This window comes from Bicyclus anynana, chromosome 26 (genome assembly GCF_947172395.1).
Source record: "Bicyclus anynana chromosome 26, ilBicAnyn1.1, whole genome shotgun sequence".
NCBI lineage: Eukaryota > Metazoa > Arthropoda > Insecta > Lepidoptera > Nymphalidae > Bicyclus > Bicyclus anynana.
Window position 1 is genome coordinate 6,074,788 of NC_069108.1, and position 16,860 is coordinate 6,091,647.

The window sequence follows — 16,860 nt, forward strand, 5'->3', positions numbered from 1 at the left end:
GCAAAGAAAATTCAGGAAAAGGTAGGGGTAGGGTAGGGGTAAGGGTAGGGTAGGGTAGGGGTAGGGTAGGGTAGGGGTAAGGTAGGGGTAGGGGTAGAGTTGGGTAGGAGTAGTTGAAAGTTTACATCGAGTTCCACGCGGACGAAGTCGCGGGCGTCCGCTAGTAAACTATATTTTTGGATTTTTATCAAATACAAGAGTACTATTTGTATTGCAGAATTTAATTTTTTTTTTGAAAAGAATATTTGCCATAATAACTTTTAAATGTGGCCAATATTCCTCTCCAACCAGTCAGGAAAGACTGTATTAGGATCGGTTATGACAATTAGAGACCACTACAATATAGGTGATCGAACCACCACCTTGGTGATGAGTCCGTCCGCTCTTACCGTTGAGCTATTGAGGCTTAATTAACAATTTCTTTTGCGTTTGTATTTAGGTATAATTATTTTTTTTATTTGACTATCGTGTTCATGATAGCATTGTATCTAACGTAGAGCATTTATAAAAAAACTCTAATAGTATAATTTGTACCTACGTTAACTTACCTAAATGTGGGTACCGACGTTGTTGAATAGCAACCTTAAATACACAAAGCCTAGACCACAGATTTCAAATAACCTAGAGCAAAAGATAAAAAATAATTCGTATAATAAATTAGTATAAAAAAATTATTATTTTTTTATTTTTTATTATACTTAATTAAGAAAATAAAATCATATTCATTGTTTGTTTTTAAAAGATTGAAATAAACAAAATACAATCAAAGTTAACGAATTTCCAAACGAAGCTGATCTTCTTTTTTTAAACAAAAGAAACGCGGGATATTCGAATTACAAGAAAATTGATGGAAATATCATTATTCTAATGACATTGTTTTGTGAAAAGGCTAAATATGGAGGACGAAGAGGACTTTGTAGGTTGCATTAGTTGCATGAGTACAAACGATTTATGCGACCTATTTGAAACTTATGCGAATAACGAAGAAACTTTCGCGCAGATGCTTAAAACCTGTTTCGATATTAAGGTCAGCTTTTTAATTTTTTCTAAATAAAATAATTTTCATTTCCCAATCCCAAGGCGCTTTGCCAATACATAATTATTTACTAAGAAATTTTTGTAGTGCTTTAAATTCTCAAGGAATCAAGAATAAATGGTCATATTTTATTGTATTAAAATATAATGTGAAAGTATTAATGTTTTATTCTCTCGACTTTTTAATCACGTAAATAATATCCATAGTTACACGTTGTAAGCCGTGATAGCCCAGTGGATATGACCTCTGCCTCCGATTCCGAAGGGCGTGGGTTCGAATCTGGTCCGGGGCATGCACCTCCAACTTTTCAGTTGTGTGCTGCATACCAGAAAATTTTCTTAATTCTCTGCGTGTGTGAAGTCTGCATATCCCGACCCAGTGGGTTTACGTATGTTACTCGCTGATAATGTGGCTTCCCATCATCCCATTGATGGAAAGAGTTTTTAAACCAATTTTAAACGTATGTGTATGTGTCAAAACGTAACAAACAAATAAAGTTGCTTTCGCATAAGTACGACGCCTACTTAACGTGTCGTCGTTATCAACCCATATTCGGCTCACTGCTGAGCACGAGTCTCCTCTCAGAATAAGAGATAAACAATCGTGTTGATACATATTGATACAAGTTGGGGAGAGTTGACCAAAAGTTGTTACTACAGATGTTTTTTTTGGAGTTTACTCCTTAAGAATCGATTTTTTATATATAAGGCGCCCGGTATGAGAAAAATCCGAGGGGTAAAACCAACTGAACTAACGAAAAAGTGTCACGTTTTTGGTGCGCACCTTTAGTGCGCAACTTTCTAATTTAGCTGTGGGTGTATTGAGACGTACATAGGGTATGCTGTATAGGCGACTATACCTATATACTATATGTTATTTTTTTACTGTGTATTTTATAATAGCTCGCTTCTTTCAGTTCTCCCTCGGCATTGTTATTCTGGTACTGGTTGTTACAGGTTACAAATGACCACAAGTATATTTGCGCAAATTGTGTGGAGAAGTTGGAGAATAGTCTCTCATTCAAGACGCAGACTCTGAAGAATATGGACATGCTCCAAGATTTAAAAGGTATGATTGATCATACCTACCTTACAGTAGCGAAGGCTGAAATTTTCTAGTAAGTAACCCGTTCATGTATTTTTTAGTCTGAATGACCAAGCTAGTTTCACATACGTACTTCTACTGTACTGTAGTATAAGCCGTGATAGCCCAGTGGATATGACTTCTGCCTCCGATTCCGGAGGTTGTGGGTTCGAATCCGGTCCGGGGCATGCACCTCCAACTTTTCAGTTGTGTGCATTTTAAGAAATTAAATATCACGTGTCTCAAACGGTGAAGCAAAACATCGTGAGGAAACCTGCATACCAGAATATTGTCTTAATTCTCTGCGTGTGTGAAGTCTGCCAATCCGCATTGGGCCAGCGTGGTGGACTAAGGCCTAATCCCTCTCATTCTGAGAGGAGACTCGAGCTCAGCAGTGAGCCGAATATAAGTTGTTAACGATTTCTACTTCTCCCTCTTACTACTTGTAGAAATGATGTTGTAATATTATAATATACATATTACGAGTGTATAAAATACATTACATAATGAATATGAATGTATGGATTTTTAAAAGGTATCAGCCGATAGACGTCCACTGCTGGACATAGGCCTCTTGTATGGACCTCCAAGCACAACGATCTCGAGCCGCCAGCATCCAGCGGCTCCCTGCAACCCGCTTGATATCTTCGATATAGCCTATTTTAACGGGTTACAGGGCTAGGCCTCCTTAAGAGGATATGGAGCCTAAACCCACCATGACACCACTATGCACTCTATAAGTACAGGATTTTGGAATTGTCCTACTTTCTACGTACCAGGGGCGATGGTTCCTAATAACCCGATTCCTATCGGGTTACCTTTTAGTCCACTAGTTTTACGGACGTAAATAATTTAAAGTACTCAGACAAAAACACATTCAGACTAAAGACAATACCGGTTTACTTACTAGAAATTTTCAGTCTTCGCTACTGCTACCAACAAAAATTATAAAGAGGTAAAAGACTTTGTGAGGTTAAAGGGGGTAATTTTTGAATTTACGCATACGATTTTTAAAATTAATAATATAACGAATAGAATCAATAGAATCATCGATATCCTATTAAAAAGTGGATGCACAATCAGCGACCAAAAAACGTCCCCACTCAATGAGTGCCAAACACAACTTCTTGGCACTCATTTCAAGTAGTCGCATTAAAAGCCAAAATTCATTTATTTCAAATAGGCTTATAAAAGATAATGATGATAATAATCATTCGAAAACTTAAAATTAAAGTTACGAGGGCTCCGAACGCGCCTTGGTCCGAGAAGAGCCCACAACAAACTCAGCCAAGGTTTATTTTTTTTTTATTTATCACCATTTTACAAACTTATTAAAAACTAAGCACACAGTCGTATAATACAGTTTAACGCCAAGCTTTTTTATCATTTAAATACACATTAATACTATAATAAGACTTTACTAAAAGCTTGCGTTTAATAAACACTTTGAACTTTTTGAGTGACATTCAAATGGCATTTGCCAATTTAATTTAAAAATCAATCCTAAAGGTTGAATTTGCACTGAATTTGGGATTCTATTGAATATTGGACTTTAACTAAAGGCCTTTAAGTATAATTTTCTATACCAATAATCCTACAACTGTCAAAGCAAAATTGGCGGTTTTTAAGTGGAATTTTCTACATGTTTGTGCGTCCTATTATTATAAGAGGTCAATGAATAGATTAGACTAATAGAACGCCACTTTATCTGTGTCATAAGATATGTTTTATCTCAATATTCCCATGGGAACGGGAACTACACAGGTGAAACCAGCGTCTGCTAGCAATTTGTAACGTATTTTCCATAGATGAAGAATATCTCGACGAGACAATGCTGGAAGAAGCTGACAACCCTTCTAGGGCTAATCTCCGTAAGGTAATGGATGCTGGGATTAAGGAAGACCTTAAATATGAAGAGGACGAAGGTGAGTGGTTAAATAGGGTGAACTATAGACAATAGGCGGCAACACATCATCATTTTCATTCTGAGACTGATTTCATAGGGACCTGCCCCGCTAGACGGTTAGTTTTCTTTCAAAGTAGATATATGATCAACGATCTAATGCAATTATAAAAACTGTCTCTATAGTTGTAACCGTGTTCGTCGGTTAAAGATCTCCATAGAAATACCTTTTTGTGTAGTTGAATTGTGTAAAAACGGTCAACAACTTCTAGTTTAGTATCTAGTTTGTATGTACGTGTAAGTGTTTTTACAACATCGCCTCATTCCTTTATATCAATATACCAAAGAAAGAAAGAAAATTATTTTATTTGGACACACACACACACACATAATACACAAAAGACAACAAATACTTTAAAACTAAAGAAAGTAATTTTAAAAATATAGTAAACTAATAATTTTAGAGATATTAAACTAAATTAAATCCAAAAAAAATATATAAAAAATGATGTGTGTGGTACCAAAATGGTCACCACTCAGTGAGTTTTCAGTGAGAAATATAATATAGAGTAGAAATAAATAAAATTAATTTATTGGGACCTCAAAACCTTTCCTTCCCTTATTTAATATTAATTAATTTTTTAAAGAGGGTAAGTAGGTGAGGAGCCTGGAATTGGAGACTGTTACTTACCCTGCTGTTGTAAAAGTACCAAACATATAAAACCTCTATGTGGTTTGTGCAGAAGAGCACGAGATAGAAGCGCTGGACGAGAGCCAGTGTATATACTGCGCTGTCCAGCTGGGCAGCGCAGAGGAGGTGCGGCACCACGTGCGCCTGGCGCACGGCCGGGAGCCGCGCACCGGGCGCCGCGTCACCGAGTGCCATCTATGCGGAGCCTCGCTGGGCAACTTGGAGGACCACCTCAATAGGTATACCCTCTGTACTTGGGCTCAGACCAATTACCATAGGACCTACTTCGCTAGATGTACTCTGTGTCAAAAGTAAAGGCAGCGCGGAGGAGGTGCGCCACCACGTGTGAATGGCGCACGGCCGGAAGCCGCGCACCGACCACCGCGTTACCAAATGCCACTTGTGTGATGCATCGTTGGCAACTTGGAGGACCACCTCAATAGGTATACCCTCTGTACTTGGGCTCAGACCAATTACCACAGGACCTACTTCGCTAGATGTACTCTGTGTCAAAAGTAAAGGCAGCGCAGAGGAGGTGCGCCACCACGTGTAAAAGGCGCACGGCCGGGAGCCGCGTACCGGCCGCCGCGTGTTATTAGTTATTAGTGCCACCTGTACGGAGCCTCGCTGGGCAACTTGGAGGACCACCTCAATAGGTATACCCTCTGTACTTGGGCTCAGACCAATTACCATAGGACCTGCCTCGCTAGACGTTACCCCTCTGTTAAAAGTATATGATCACGATCTTATTTGTTTATACAAACTGTGTCTATAGAATCGATGTTTCATTGTGTTAAAATTACGATTCAAAATAGTCGTGTCTTATGTGAGGACACAGGATATAATTGTTGGTGTTAAATATTTTCAATGTGTGAGTTTACCTCGTGCCCCTCAAAAAATACAGATATACAGAGATACAATTCCAAAGGTAACTGGTCTAAGTAGGTACTTGGGCAATTTCTTAAAGCCGGCTTAGCTTAACGAGTCGCTAAGCTGAAGTGACAATGGGCGGGGCACAGTTCGAAGAGCCGATGGACGTCGGGGTCCCAAAGTGCTGGAATGCGGACCCCGCACTAGAAAGCGCAGTGTTGGTCGACCCCCACCAGGTGGTCTGACGACATCAAGAGAGTCGCAGGGATTCCCCGGATGCAGGCGGCCCAGGTTCGAGTGGTGGAGCTTAACCCCTCTATTTCTGAGAAAGGACCTGTACTTCTACATTGAGACGCATATGACGTGTTGTTAATGATGAATCTCTAAAAGGAGACTCTTTGAACCATACGTGTTGCCAGTGATGGCCTAGATCATCGATTGCCAATGTAGTCCACGGTCCAGGTTGACCCTCAAGAGTCTACCACAAGGGGACACGCTGTGATCTATATTGGCATAGCAGAAAAAATTGGACTTCACAATTTGTAAACCAGGTCCATGACATGTGGTCTAGTCTCATACGGAATGGGGAGTTTTCCTTTTTAGTTCCTGTGAGTGGATCTTTAAAAAGTAAAATAGATTGAAATCACTTTTGTGGTTGGTCTTCAGAACTTGAAATTTTTCACATACACTATCTCCGTCTAACAATCTTCAAAATAAAATAAAGTGTTTTTCAGATGGGTGCACTGACAGTTGCCTTATGACGTTCATAATACGTACTATTATCGTGAATCGCGGCAAACTTTCATGGGTGAAACGAACTGATACTTATTTTGGAAATATATTTCATGTACAGAATTGACCTCTCTATAGATTTATTGCATGTAATAGATAAGAAATATGAAATTTTTAATATTATAATATTTGGATTTTTGTTATAGAGTATAAGATAGGATGATACCTACTTGCCTGCTTATTTTTGACATCATATTGCATTAGTAAGATATATGTTTTATCTGGTTTAAGTTTAAGTTTAAGGTGGGTAATAATTATTGGCAGGCATATACTCATATGCCTGTCCATCATCGAGCCCCAGATACGGGAATAGTCGTTGTAGGATGTGTTTAATAAATAGGACTGTGATGGACCTGCCAATGCATAGCTTTACGCAATGTGTTAAAAAACATTTACTTAGTCGAGGGTACTACAACATTGATGAGTTCCTCAATGATAAAGATGCTTGGAGGCCGTTGGATCAGCTTCCACCTTCACACAGAAAGTAAAAGTATAAGAAATGTAAACAGTAATTGTTATCAATTGTAAATTAAAATACTGTATGACTTTTTCAAAAGAGCAACTGTTGAGTTTCTTGCCGGTATCTTCTCAGCAGAACCTGCCTTCCGAACCGGTGGTAGAATCTTTACAAATAGTCAACTGACGTGTCAAAAGTGCTTGTAAACTGAGCCTACTTGAAATAAATGATTTTTGATTTTGATTTTTTGATTTAGGATTTTGTATGAATTCGAAACTCGCAGTTGCGAGTTCACCTTTATCTCTCTGTTTACACGATACTAGCATGAGAAAGATACCTGTGACTCCCGTACCCATGCTACCTGAAAAACTGTTTAATTAATTTTATTATTAAAAAAAAACCGTTATTCAGATGCCACAGCACGACTGACAAAGACAGCCGCGACTATGCGTGCCACTTTTGTGACAACGTGTACAACAGCAAGAAGGCTTGCTTCACGCATCTGCGGATGAAGCATGGACGTAAGATCTCTATCTATGTGTTATAGACTAGTGTAGTTCCCGTTCCCCTAAAAATGCGAGTTTAAAATATAGCATATGACAATCATAGACTCGTGGTTTTCTAGTGGTAAAAGAATTTTCGAGATCGGTTCAGTAGATCCAGAGATTACCCCCAACAATGCCACAAACTTTACCTCTTTATACTATTAGTAGGTACAGTTTGGCTAATGAAAGTAGAGACTGAAATCGCCCACCAAATTAAAAAAAATCAGAGTAAAGTCTCAAAATTCTAGTGCAAATATTGGAATAACTGTGTTTAATACTTCAAAAAAAAAATAATTTAGACAAATTATGAAAATGCATGTTTTTTTTAATGTCTTTAAATGATTTATTAAATTTGGCGGGCGATTTTAGTCTTTACTTTCACTAGCCAAACTCTATCATCTGTCATCATCTAGTTCGAACTCAGACCAATTACCATAGACCTGCCTCGCTAAACCTGACCTGCGTCGATGTTTCATTGTGTTAAAATTACACGTGTGTGTATTGCGTTTTTCAATTTATAGTTGTGTGTAGTGTAAGGATATACACGGGATATATTTTATTGGTGTTAAATATTTTCGATGGCGTGAGTTTATCTCGACCCGCTCAAAAAACAACGGACAAATTTTTTGGAGAATTTTGAGTGCAATACAAGTCCAAAGGTAATTTGGTCTGAGAGTTCAAAGAGCCTTATTTCCTCCTCCTTCAGTCGTGTTCCTCATATATGAGGGTTGTGACCACCTTCACCCACCGCCGTCTTAAACTAGGCCCTTGGGCACACAAAAATTTGGGGGCCCTTTTGGAAAGTAAAAAGCGAATTATATTAAATTTTTTTATACTGAGTAAGACTATTTAAGGTAATCAAATACAGTATGATAGTCATTATTGATTTTAAAATGCTGTTTTTTTTGTTACGATTACGGTAACGGTTTCTTTTGGACTTTCTGTTGAGCAAAATCTTCTATTAGCTATATCCTTAAAGTCAATATTTTGAAGGATATTAAGTAATTCAGTCCATTGGGGCCCCTTGAGAATGAGGGTCCTGGGTACGGGCCTCGTGTGCCTTTATGGTAAAGATGGTATTGCCTCCACCACAGAATAGACAACACTAAAAGCTAACGCTTTTAGCAATAGAAGTAGCAAGGGGGCGTGGCCCGCGTACACCCGGGTGTGCGGAACATCGCAAGCGTGTCCGCGCATGTACTAGCAGTCTTGTTTTGTTCTGTGACAAAAGGAATAAATAATATTAAACTCTAAAGTAAGGGTGACATATTTCATTTTTCTCTAAATATTAAACAGCCATTTAGGCCACGCCCCTGGGTACGCTGGTTTCAATACAAAGAATTGACACTTTATAAATCTGGTTACCTCTTATATCTGTGGCCTCCACCCATGATTTTCATTCTTAATGTGTCTTGAGCATTATTAAATTTTTGTCAAAATAATAATTATTTTTTAGTAAAACTATGCAACGACCATATACCGAAGTATTCATCTCAAGACCGCAAGAAATGCCACCTTTGCAGCCGTGACTTTAGCCAGAAGCAAATACTGAACAACCATCTGTGGAAAGCGCATGGGTTCGAGGTAAGTCTCGCTTAATTAGGGTTCCGTAAACAAAGACAAACGTCGCTAACACTTTTGTTTGTAAACACACAACACAGGAAGATACTTTTAGTAGTACGCAAAGTACTTTTAGTTTTCAGTAGTGGTCTGTATTTTATAGGACAAGTATTTTTTTTAAAATTCCTGACAATAAAAATAACAAAATAATGGACACACTATTTTTCAAACGTTGCCGTGCGTTGACCTTACAGCTGATTGTTCTGTGTATTTACAGATAATAAGGTAAACCAAAAATCCGTTTCAAAGTATATATCTTCGGTAAACAAAAACTTTTGTCGTTAGTACATATTTTAGTTAAAAACAAATTATAGTGTACATGATATAAAATTGGCGCACACAAAAAACTTCTTCCTGTTTTACTTAAATTCAAAACAGAATGTTCTAAACTCAAAACATTTTCTCTTACTCAGTGAACAAAAACTAACTTTCTAGTGTTATGCAAGAAAGACACTGGTTTCGGCACTAAAATTATTTTAACTTTATCAACTAACCAGGTGGAAAAACGCAAGGCGTTCTTTTGTCCTCTCTGTTCTGATCGTGTGAGCTATGGCGCTAACTTCAGTGCGCACTTGCTGCAGCGTCACCACGTCACTGAGGAAGTGCAGCAACTCGAGTTCGACACTATGGACGGTAAGTATTGCTCTATCCGGCTCGAAGGACCATATTGCGTGCTTCCACCTTCTATGTAACCTTGACTAAGTTACGGTGCTTTCTTCAGTAACCACTTGCTTCAAAGTCACCACGTCACTGAGGAAGTGCAGCAACTCGAGTTCGACACTATGGACGGTAAGTATTGCTCTATCCGGCTCGAAGAACCATATTGCGTGCTTCCACCCACTGTGTGATATTGACTAAGTTACGGTGCTTACTTCAGTGACCACTTGCTTCAAAGTCACTACGTTATTGAGGAAGTGCAGCAACTCGAGTTTGACACTATGGACGGTAAGTATTGCTCTGTCCGGCTCGAAGGACCATACTGCGTGCTTCCACCCACTGTGTGATCTTGACTAAGTTACGGTGCTTACTTTAGTGACCACTTTCTTCAAAATGATGTTACTGAGGAAGTGCAGCGACTCTAGTTCGACATTATGGACGGTAAGTATTGCTCTATCCGGCTCGAAGGACCATTTTGCATGCTTCCACCCGCTGTGTGATTTTGACTAAGTTACGGTGCTTACTTCAGTGACCACTTGCTTTAAAGTCACCACGTTACTGAGGAAGTGCAGCAACTCGAGTTTGACACTATGGTTGGTAAGTATTGCTCTATCCGGCTCGAAGGACCATATTGCGTGCTTCCACCCGCTGTGTGATTTTGACTAAGTTACGGTGCTTACTTCAGTGACCACTTGCTTTAAAGTCACCACGTTACTGAGGAAGTGCAGCAACTCGAGTTTGACACTATGGTTGGTAAGTATTGCTCTATCCGGCTCGAAGAACCATATTGCGTGCTTCCACCCGCTGTGTGATTTTGACTAAGTTACGGTGCTTACTTCAGTGACCACTTGCTTTAAAGTCACCACGTTACTGAGGAAGTGCAGCAACTCGAGTTTGACACTATGGTTGGTAAGTATTGCTCTATCCGGCTCGAAGGACCATTTTGCATGCTTCCACCAACTGTGTGATCTTGACTAAGTTATGGAACTAACATCAGTACGCACATGCTTCAAAGTCATCACGTTATTGAGGAAGTGCAGCAACTTGAGTTCGACACTGTAATTGTCACACTATCCGGTTCAAAAGAACATTTTGTATTTTTGTTTATGATTAAAATGCTTGCGTGTGACTATAATTATGCTTAATGGAAAGTAATGATGAGGTCTTGGATGGAACAAGCTTGCCGTATTGTTGGTGGCAAGAAACACAGACGCCGGAAGACGTGTATTTCAACCAAGTGTGTTTAACTAAGTTACGGTTATTTGAATGCCCTCATCATCATTATCAACCCATATTCGGTTCACTGCTGAGCTCGAGTCTCCTCTTAGAATGAGAGGGGTTAGGCCAATAATCCACCACGCTGGCCCCATGCGGATTGGAAAACGTCACAACCGCAGAGAATCAAGAAAATTCTTTTGTATGCAGGTTTCCTTCAGTGCCGTATTAACTTTTAAATTATATAATAAGTTTGACTCTATGTAATTATCTGGCTCGAAGGACCATTTTGAAAATCGGTTTAGTAGATCTACTACAACACCATAAATTTTACCTCTTTGTAATATTGGTATAGTATAGATGAAAGTGTTTCACAGACTTTATGCTGTACAAAAGCGAAATCCAAGAGGAGACAAAGTTCAGGTTCCGCAAAACCACCGCCAGCAAGCAGACCATTGAGGGCATACGCTCGCACTACATGTGCAGCCAGTCTGGCATTTATGTGTACCAGGTGAGTCACCAACTCGTATCTACCCAATCTCCCACTTCTATAGGAGAAAACCTAACAAATTCACCATCAATGTAGGCTATACACTGTCCTAACATCCTCAGACTAATTACATAAGGACTAGTATCGCACTCAAATTCACAAACAAAATTGACTGTCATTTTTTGATTTGAACGAGCTTAGATTATATATTATATCAGAAACTAGAAGTTTTGACTGTTTTTTACAACATTCCTACACAAAAAGGTACTTTTACGGAGCTCTTTAACCGACACATCGATTCTATAGAGACGGTTTTTATAATCGCATTAGATCGTTGATCATATACTTTGACAGAAAAATAACGTCTTGCGAGACAGGTCCATATTATGTAGTTAGTCTAAGTCATTGAGCTTATTTTTGGAACGTGTGATATATAAGTCACGCGACAGAGTTTTTGCTTGGCCACAGATACTAATTGCGCAATGGGAAAATGAGATAGTTTCTAAATGTTTTTTTTACATCAACTACAGTTTGGCTAATGAAAGTAGAGAACTAGAGACTGAATTCGCCCGTCAAAAAAAAAGTCGTAAAAATTATAGTGCAAATATTTCAATACTCCAGTTTGATACTTGCTTGTTTATGATGTAGTTTTTTTTTTAATTTTCTGGGTGAATTTAGTGTCTATTTTTAATAGCCAAACTCTATTCTGTGTTGTCTAATATTTATATACAAATATTTATATCAAATTACAAAAATATTTATTTTTCTCTAACAACAATTATTTTTACCTGTCCTACTGTTTTATACATCATCGGAAATAGGTCACAAATCTTCTATACTCTGACAAGTTCGTTGATGACACCCCCTGATATGCGGACGACGGGGGAAAAGACTGCGCGGGTGTGAAATCGTGCGTGCGGGGAAGTGAGGTTCAGCCGTGGGTTTTTCATTCATCGCTACACGCTCCCCGGCCCGCGCGGTCCATCGGCAGTGTTACGAACGAAGTTGCCAAGCTATAAAACCTTTGTCTGTGTCAGGGCAAAGGCAAGCGGTTGGCGCCCGAGCGTCAGATCTACAAGACGGGCAAGGCGTGCCCGGCGCACATGATCGTGACGGAGACGCTGGACAAGGTGCACGTCACCTTCTACATGACGCACGTTGGACACGGCAGTGAGAACTTTTTTTATCGCAAAACGGACGAAGAAGGTAGCCCATCTAGAATAGGCTAAGAAAACCATTGTCTACATACAGAGTAATAATTTATAGGGACTAGGAACACACCTGAAAAAGTGTTTTCCACTGTGTAGGCCGTCAGACACTAAGAATTTAAAATGCCATAGAGCACTAGAGTTCTTTAAAATCACGATTATGTACCAGCATAAAAATTGAAAAGATGAATTTAGATTTGCCTAAAAAACGTAACCGAAAATCGCCCGGCAATTTTTTTTTTTTACAAAACAAAATTATAGTGCAAATATTGGAATCACGTTTCTACAGCGTTTTGGTGTAGAAACCGAGAGGGGTGTGGGTTTCATCCTACTCCTAACAAGTTAGCCGGACTTATCATCATGTGAGATTGTAGTCAAGAGCTAACTTGTAAAAACAAGTGTGTGTCAACTCCGACGCACGAATGGAGTTTACTCTTTCAGATTGACTTCCTAAATAGGTGTTGCCCCGCAGCATACACGATGTAATTCTCGATACTTACGCTTGAAAAGTTAAAGGTGCGCAACCGAGGAGCACGAGGCCGCGGCGTGCGCGTCCGCCAACAGCGTGCACATGCGTGCGGGCGCGCTAAGGCTTTGGCTTTTTTTTTTTTATTTTTTTTTTTTATTCTTTACAAGTTAGCCTTTGACTACAATCTCACCTGATGGTAAGTGATGATGCAGTCTAAGATGGAAGCGGGCTAACTTGTTAGGTGGAGGATGAAAATCCACACCCCTTTCGGTTTCTACACGGCATCGTACCGGAACGCTAAATCGCTTGGCGGTACGTCTTTGCCGGTAGGGTGGTAACTAGCCACGGCCGAAGCCTCCCACCAGCCAACTTAGGCTTAGGGATAGTGGCAGCGCACGGTGAAAGGTGCGCAGAATAGGTTGCGCACAAAAAACGTAACGCTGTCATTCGCTCATCGAATTTTACTGCCCATATTTTTCATACCGGGGCTATATATAAAAATCGATTCTTAATGTGTAAACTCCAAAAATATAGTTTTAAAAAATCGGTTGCCCTTAAAGTCGGTTTACTGACGATAGTTGAACGTGACAACGTCCTAAGAAAATACTGATGGAACGGTTGCATTTTTCAAAAGAAAATGATCGTTTTTCTAAAATACTGTTCTAATAATAATCTTCATAGACCAGAATATACTTTTTAATTTTTTAATTTGTCCAGGTCTGGCTTCGTCCGTGGCTAGTTACCACCCTACCGGCAAAGACGTACCGCCAAGCGATTTAGCGTTCCGGTACGATGTCGTGTAGAAACCGAAAGGGGTGTGGATTTTCATCCTCCTCCTAACAAGTTAGCCCGCTTCCATCTTAGACTGCATCATCACTTACCATCAGGTGAGATTGTAGTCAAGGGCTAACTTGTAAAGAATAAAAAAAAAATACTTTATTTCTTATGGCAACCCTAGAGAGAGGGAGCGACGCATGACGTCATCTTTTTTCGAATGTGCCGGCTCCATTGAATTATAAGACGTTGTCATGTCAAAAACATGAAAGTTAGGTATATACCTAAGAAAATTTCAGCGTGCCCATATTACGAACCGCGCGTGCCGAAACGTAAGACACCGGCGCCATCCACGTCAGTGAGTGAAGTGGGGGAAAGTGTGAGCGAGCAGCAGCTAGTGTGCGACACGTGCGGACTGACGCTGCCCGCGGACCGGCTGCAGGCGCACGTCGCCGCGCACGGCCGGGAGTTGATCAAATGCGAATATTGCTCTCAGGTAACCAGGGTTCCCAACTTAGAGATTTTCCCCCCAAATTTAGGGGGCAAATAAGTGAAATGGGATTTTTTTAGGGGTATTTTCAGGGATTTTTTGACTCTTTAATATTTTTAAATTGATGATAATTTTAACATTTCTTTCTTGACTTAGTAACATTTAACGACATCTAATACGTTATTCTACAACCACTCTGAGGCAACTGGCGGCAATTTTCATCGAATAAAAAAAATTGTTAAATTTATTCATTGTCAACATGTATATATTTTCTAGGTCCTAGAAAATATATACATGTTGACAATGAATAAATTTAATTATTGAGTTGTCCTCCTAGAATCTAGGAGGACAACTCAATAATTAATTATTGAGTTGTCCTCCTCATGGCGATTTAAGGGGTTTTTGACACAAACTTTAGGGATAAATATTTTGGAGAGTTGGTAAAACTGGAGAGCAGGTAACTCATAGGCTATACCAATCCTACATAGATTATACACAATAGTTTGTTTAAAGTTTGGTAACTGAAAACACCCGACAAATTTAAAAAAGTCATATTTTTTAGTTAAAAACGCATATATTATGTGAAAATATTATTACCTATGTGAAAAAATGTGTGTATCTATAAAAAAACGCCCAAAAAAATGAAAAAAAATCGTACATTTTCGTTAAAAACGCATGTGTTAATACATTACTACCTTTATAAAAAAACGTATGCGTCTCGGGATGCTCGACAAAAGTGATAACTTAAACCTGTGATCAGTGAGAGAAAGGGAAGCCAGACAGAGTGGCGCCGTAACGTGTTACGTTACGATGTGGTTTACCCGTGTTAAAGAAGTTATAACTTCAAAAATTAATTTGCAAGTATCAAACTGATTTGTGCCAAAATTTGCACTATAATTTTGAATGTCCTCTGAATGTTTTTTGTATTTGCCGGGCGATTTCATTCTCCACCTACAGTATCAAACTCTAGTAGTAAATAGCAGAATCACATCTGGGGAGCAAGTTAAGTCGTCGATTTCAGTCATTTTCTTTATCATCGGATAGTGTGATTCCCTATCAGATGATAGTGTATCACACTATCAGCCTCCACCCGCCAACCCACATTTGAGCAGCGTGGTGATTTTAACAACCATATTCTCTCTCCAATAAGGAAGGAGGTTTAGCTCTGTAATGAACCGTTTAAATAGACTGATAATGATGATTTGTTGGGTATATAGATTTTTTCTTTTCAGATGTTCCAAAACGTGGATGAGTGGACTCATCACCTACGCGTAAATCACGAAGTTGGAACTCTGTATAATTAATAGTGTTTCAAAATCGTCTAAAAGCATGTATTTCCATATATCTATTAATTTTTAACCGACTTCACTATATAAAATTTTATAGTGAAGTCCATAAAGAAAAAGATTGTTAATACATGTCTATCAATAAAAAAAATAGTAAGGTATATTTAATGTAAATAAAAGACTGATATTTTTATAGCAGGATAAAATGAATTTTGTTAAGTAAATTTGAAGTTGAAAAAATATAGATATGTAACTTTTGGCTACTGAAATTAGATCCTGTTAACTCCTAGCAAAAAAAAATCTACTAATGTTTGTTAAAAAGAGGGGAAAATTTATAACCAAGGATTTTACTTAAAATACTAGCGGACGCCCGCGACTTCGTCTGCACTTAAACCTCTTTAATCCAGCCCTTACAGTAGTATCGCTGTAAAAATGGAGTAACTTCTCCCGTTTTCCCAACATTTCCCTTTACTGCTCTGCTCCTATTGATCGTAGCATGATGAAAAGTATACTATAACCTGTTCAGGAGTATGAACAATAACTGTACCAAGTTTCGTTAAAATCCGTCGAGTAGTTTTTGTTTGTAATATCGAACATATAGACAGACATGAAAATTTTACTGATTGCATTTTTGGGATCAGTATCGATCGTTATAATATATATTTCATGTACAGAATGAACCTCTCTACAGATTTATTATAAGTATAGAATGCTACCTATATTATAGAAAAATGCAAGTATCAAACTGAGTTGTTCCAATATTTGCACTATAATTTTGGTAATGCCTTCCGAATTTAATTTAAAACCGGGTGAGGTGATTTCAGTCTCTATTTTCACTAGCCAACCTATACGTACAACGAATGCTAGGTTATTATAATGAATGCTAAGTAGTATAGCTTTATCAATTTTTTAAGTAAATAAATGATTTTTAAAATTAAACATTTAATTTTAATTATTCATTTTTAGATTAGGGTAGGGTAGGGGTATTGTATGGGTAGGGTAGGGATAGGGTAGGGTGGGGCTAGGGTAGGCGTAGTTAAAAGTTTACATCGACTTTCACGCGGACGAAGTCGCGGGCGTCCGCTAGTATTAGTATAGATAAAACGCATTCTATTTATGCAATGTAGCTGTAAAATGCAGCAAATATATGAATATAAAACGGGAGCTATACGATTCCTACGATTTTCCCGTCAACGACCAATCCCTCGGAGAAATTTCAAGTAACTCCTCCGACAATATTCTATGGGTCTATGATTTATGTTGGCTATGGCCAA

At 38.7% G+C, this 16,860-nt stretch overlaps 1 protein-coding gene across 1 annotated transcript; it reads left to right on the top strand.

Annotated features, from left to right (window-relative positions):
* The first annotated feature begins 863 nt into the window (after positions 1 to 863).
* Positions 864 to 16,447, top strand: LOC112053906 (zinc finger protein 423). Its single transcript, XM_052890016.1, has 12 exons — positions 864 to 1,027; positions 1,993 to 2,104; positions 3,928 to 4,044; positions 4,766 to 4,801; positions 4,895 to 4,952; positions 7,244 to 7,353; positions 8,834 to 8,961; positions 9,495 to 9,630; positions 11,247 to 11,380; positions 12,397 to 12,529; positions 14,110 to 14,306; positions 15,533 to 16,447. Exons 1-12 carry the CDS (start codon positions 896 to 898, stop codon positions 15,602 to 15,604), a joined length of 1,365 nt encoding a protein of 454 aa, XP_052745976.1. The 5' UTR covers positions 864 to 895; the 3' UTR covers positions 15,605 to 16,447.
* The last annotated feature ends 413 nt before the right edge of the window (positions 16,448 to 16,860 follow it).

What these genes read in the sequence shown, in the direction of transcription:
- LOC112053906 (XM_052890016.1), top strand. Translation starts at nt 896, where the DNA reads ATGGAGGACGAAGAGGACTTTGTAGGTTGCATTAGTTGCATGAGTACA. An exon ending in GGAAAGCGCATGGGTTCGAG is followed by an intron (nt 8,962 to 9,494) that starts GTAAGTCTCGCT and finishes TCAACTAACCAG; the next exon opens with GTGGAAAAACGCAAGGCGTT. An exon ending in CTGGCATTTATGTGTACCAG is followed by an intron (nt 11,381 to 12,396) that starts GTGAGTCACCAA and finishes TGTCTGTGTCAG; the next exon opens with GGCAAAGGCAAGCGGTTGGC.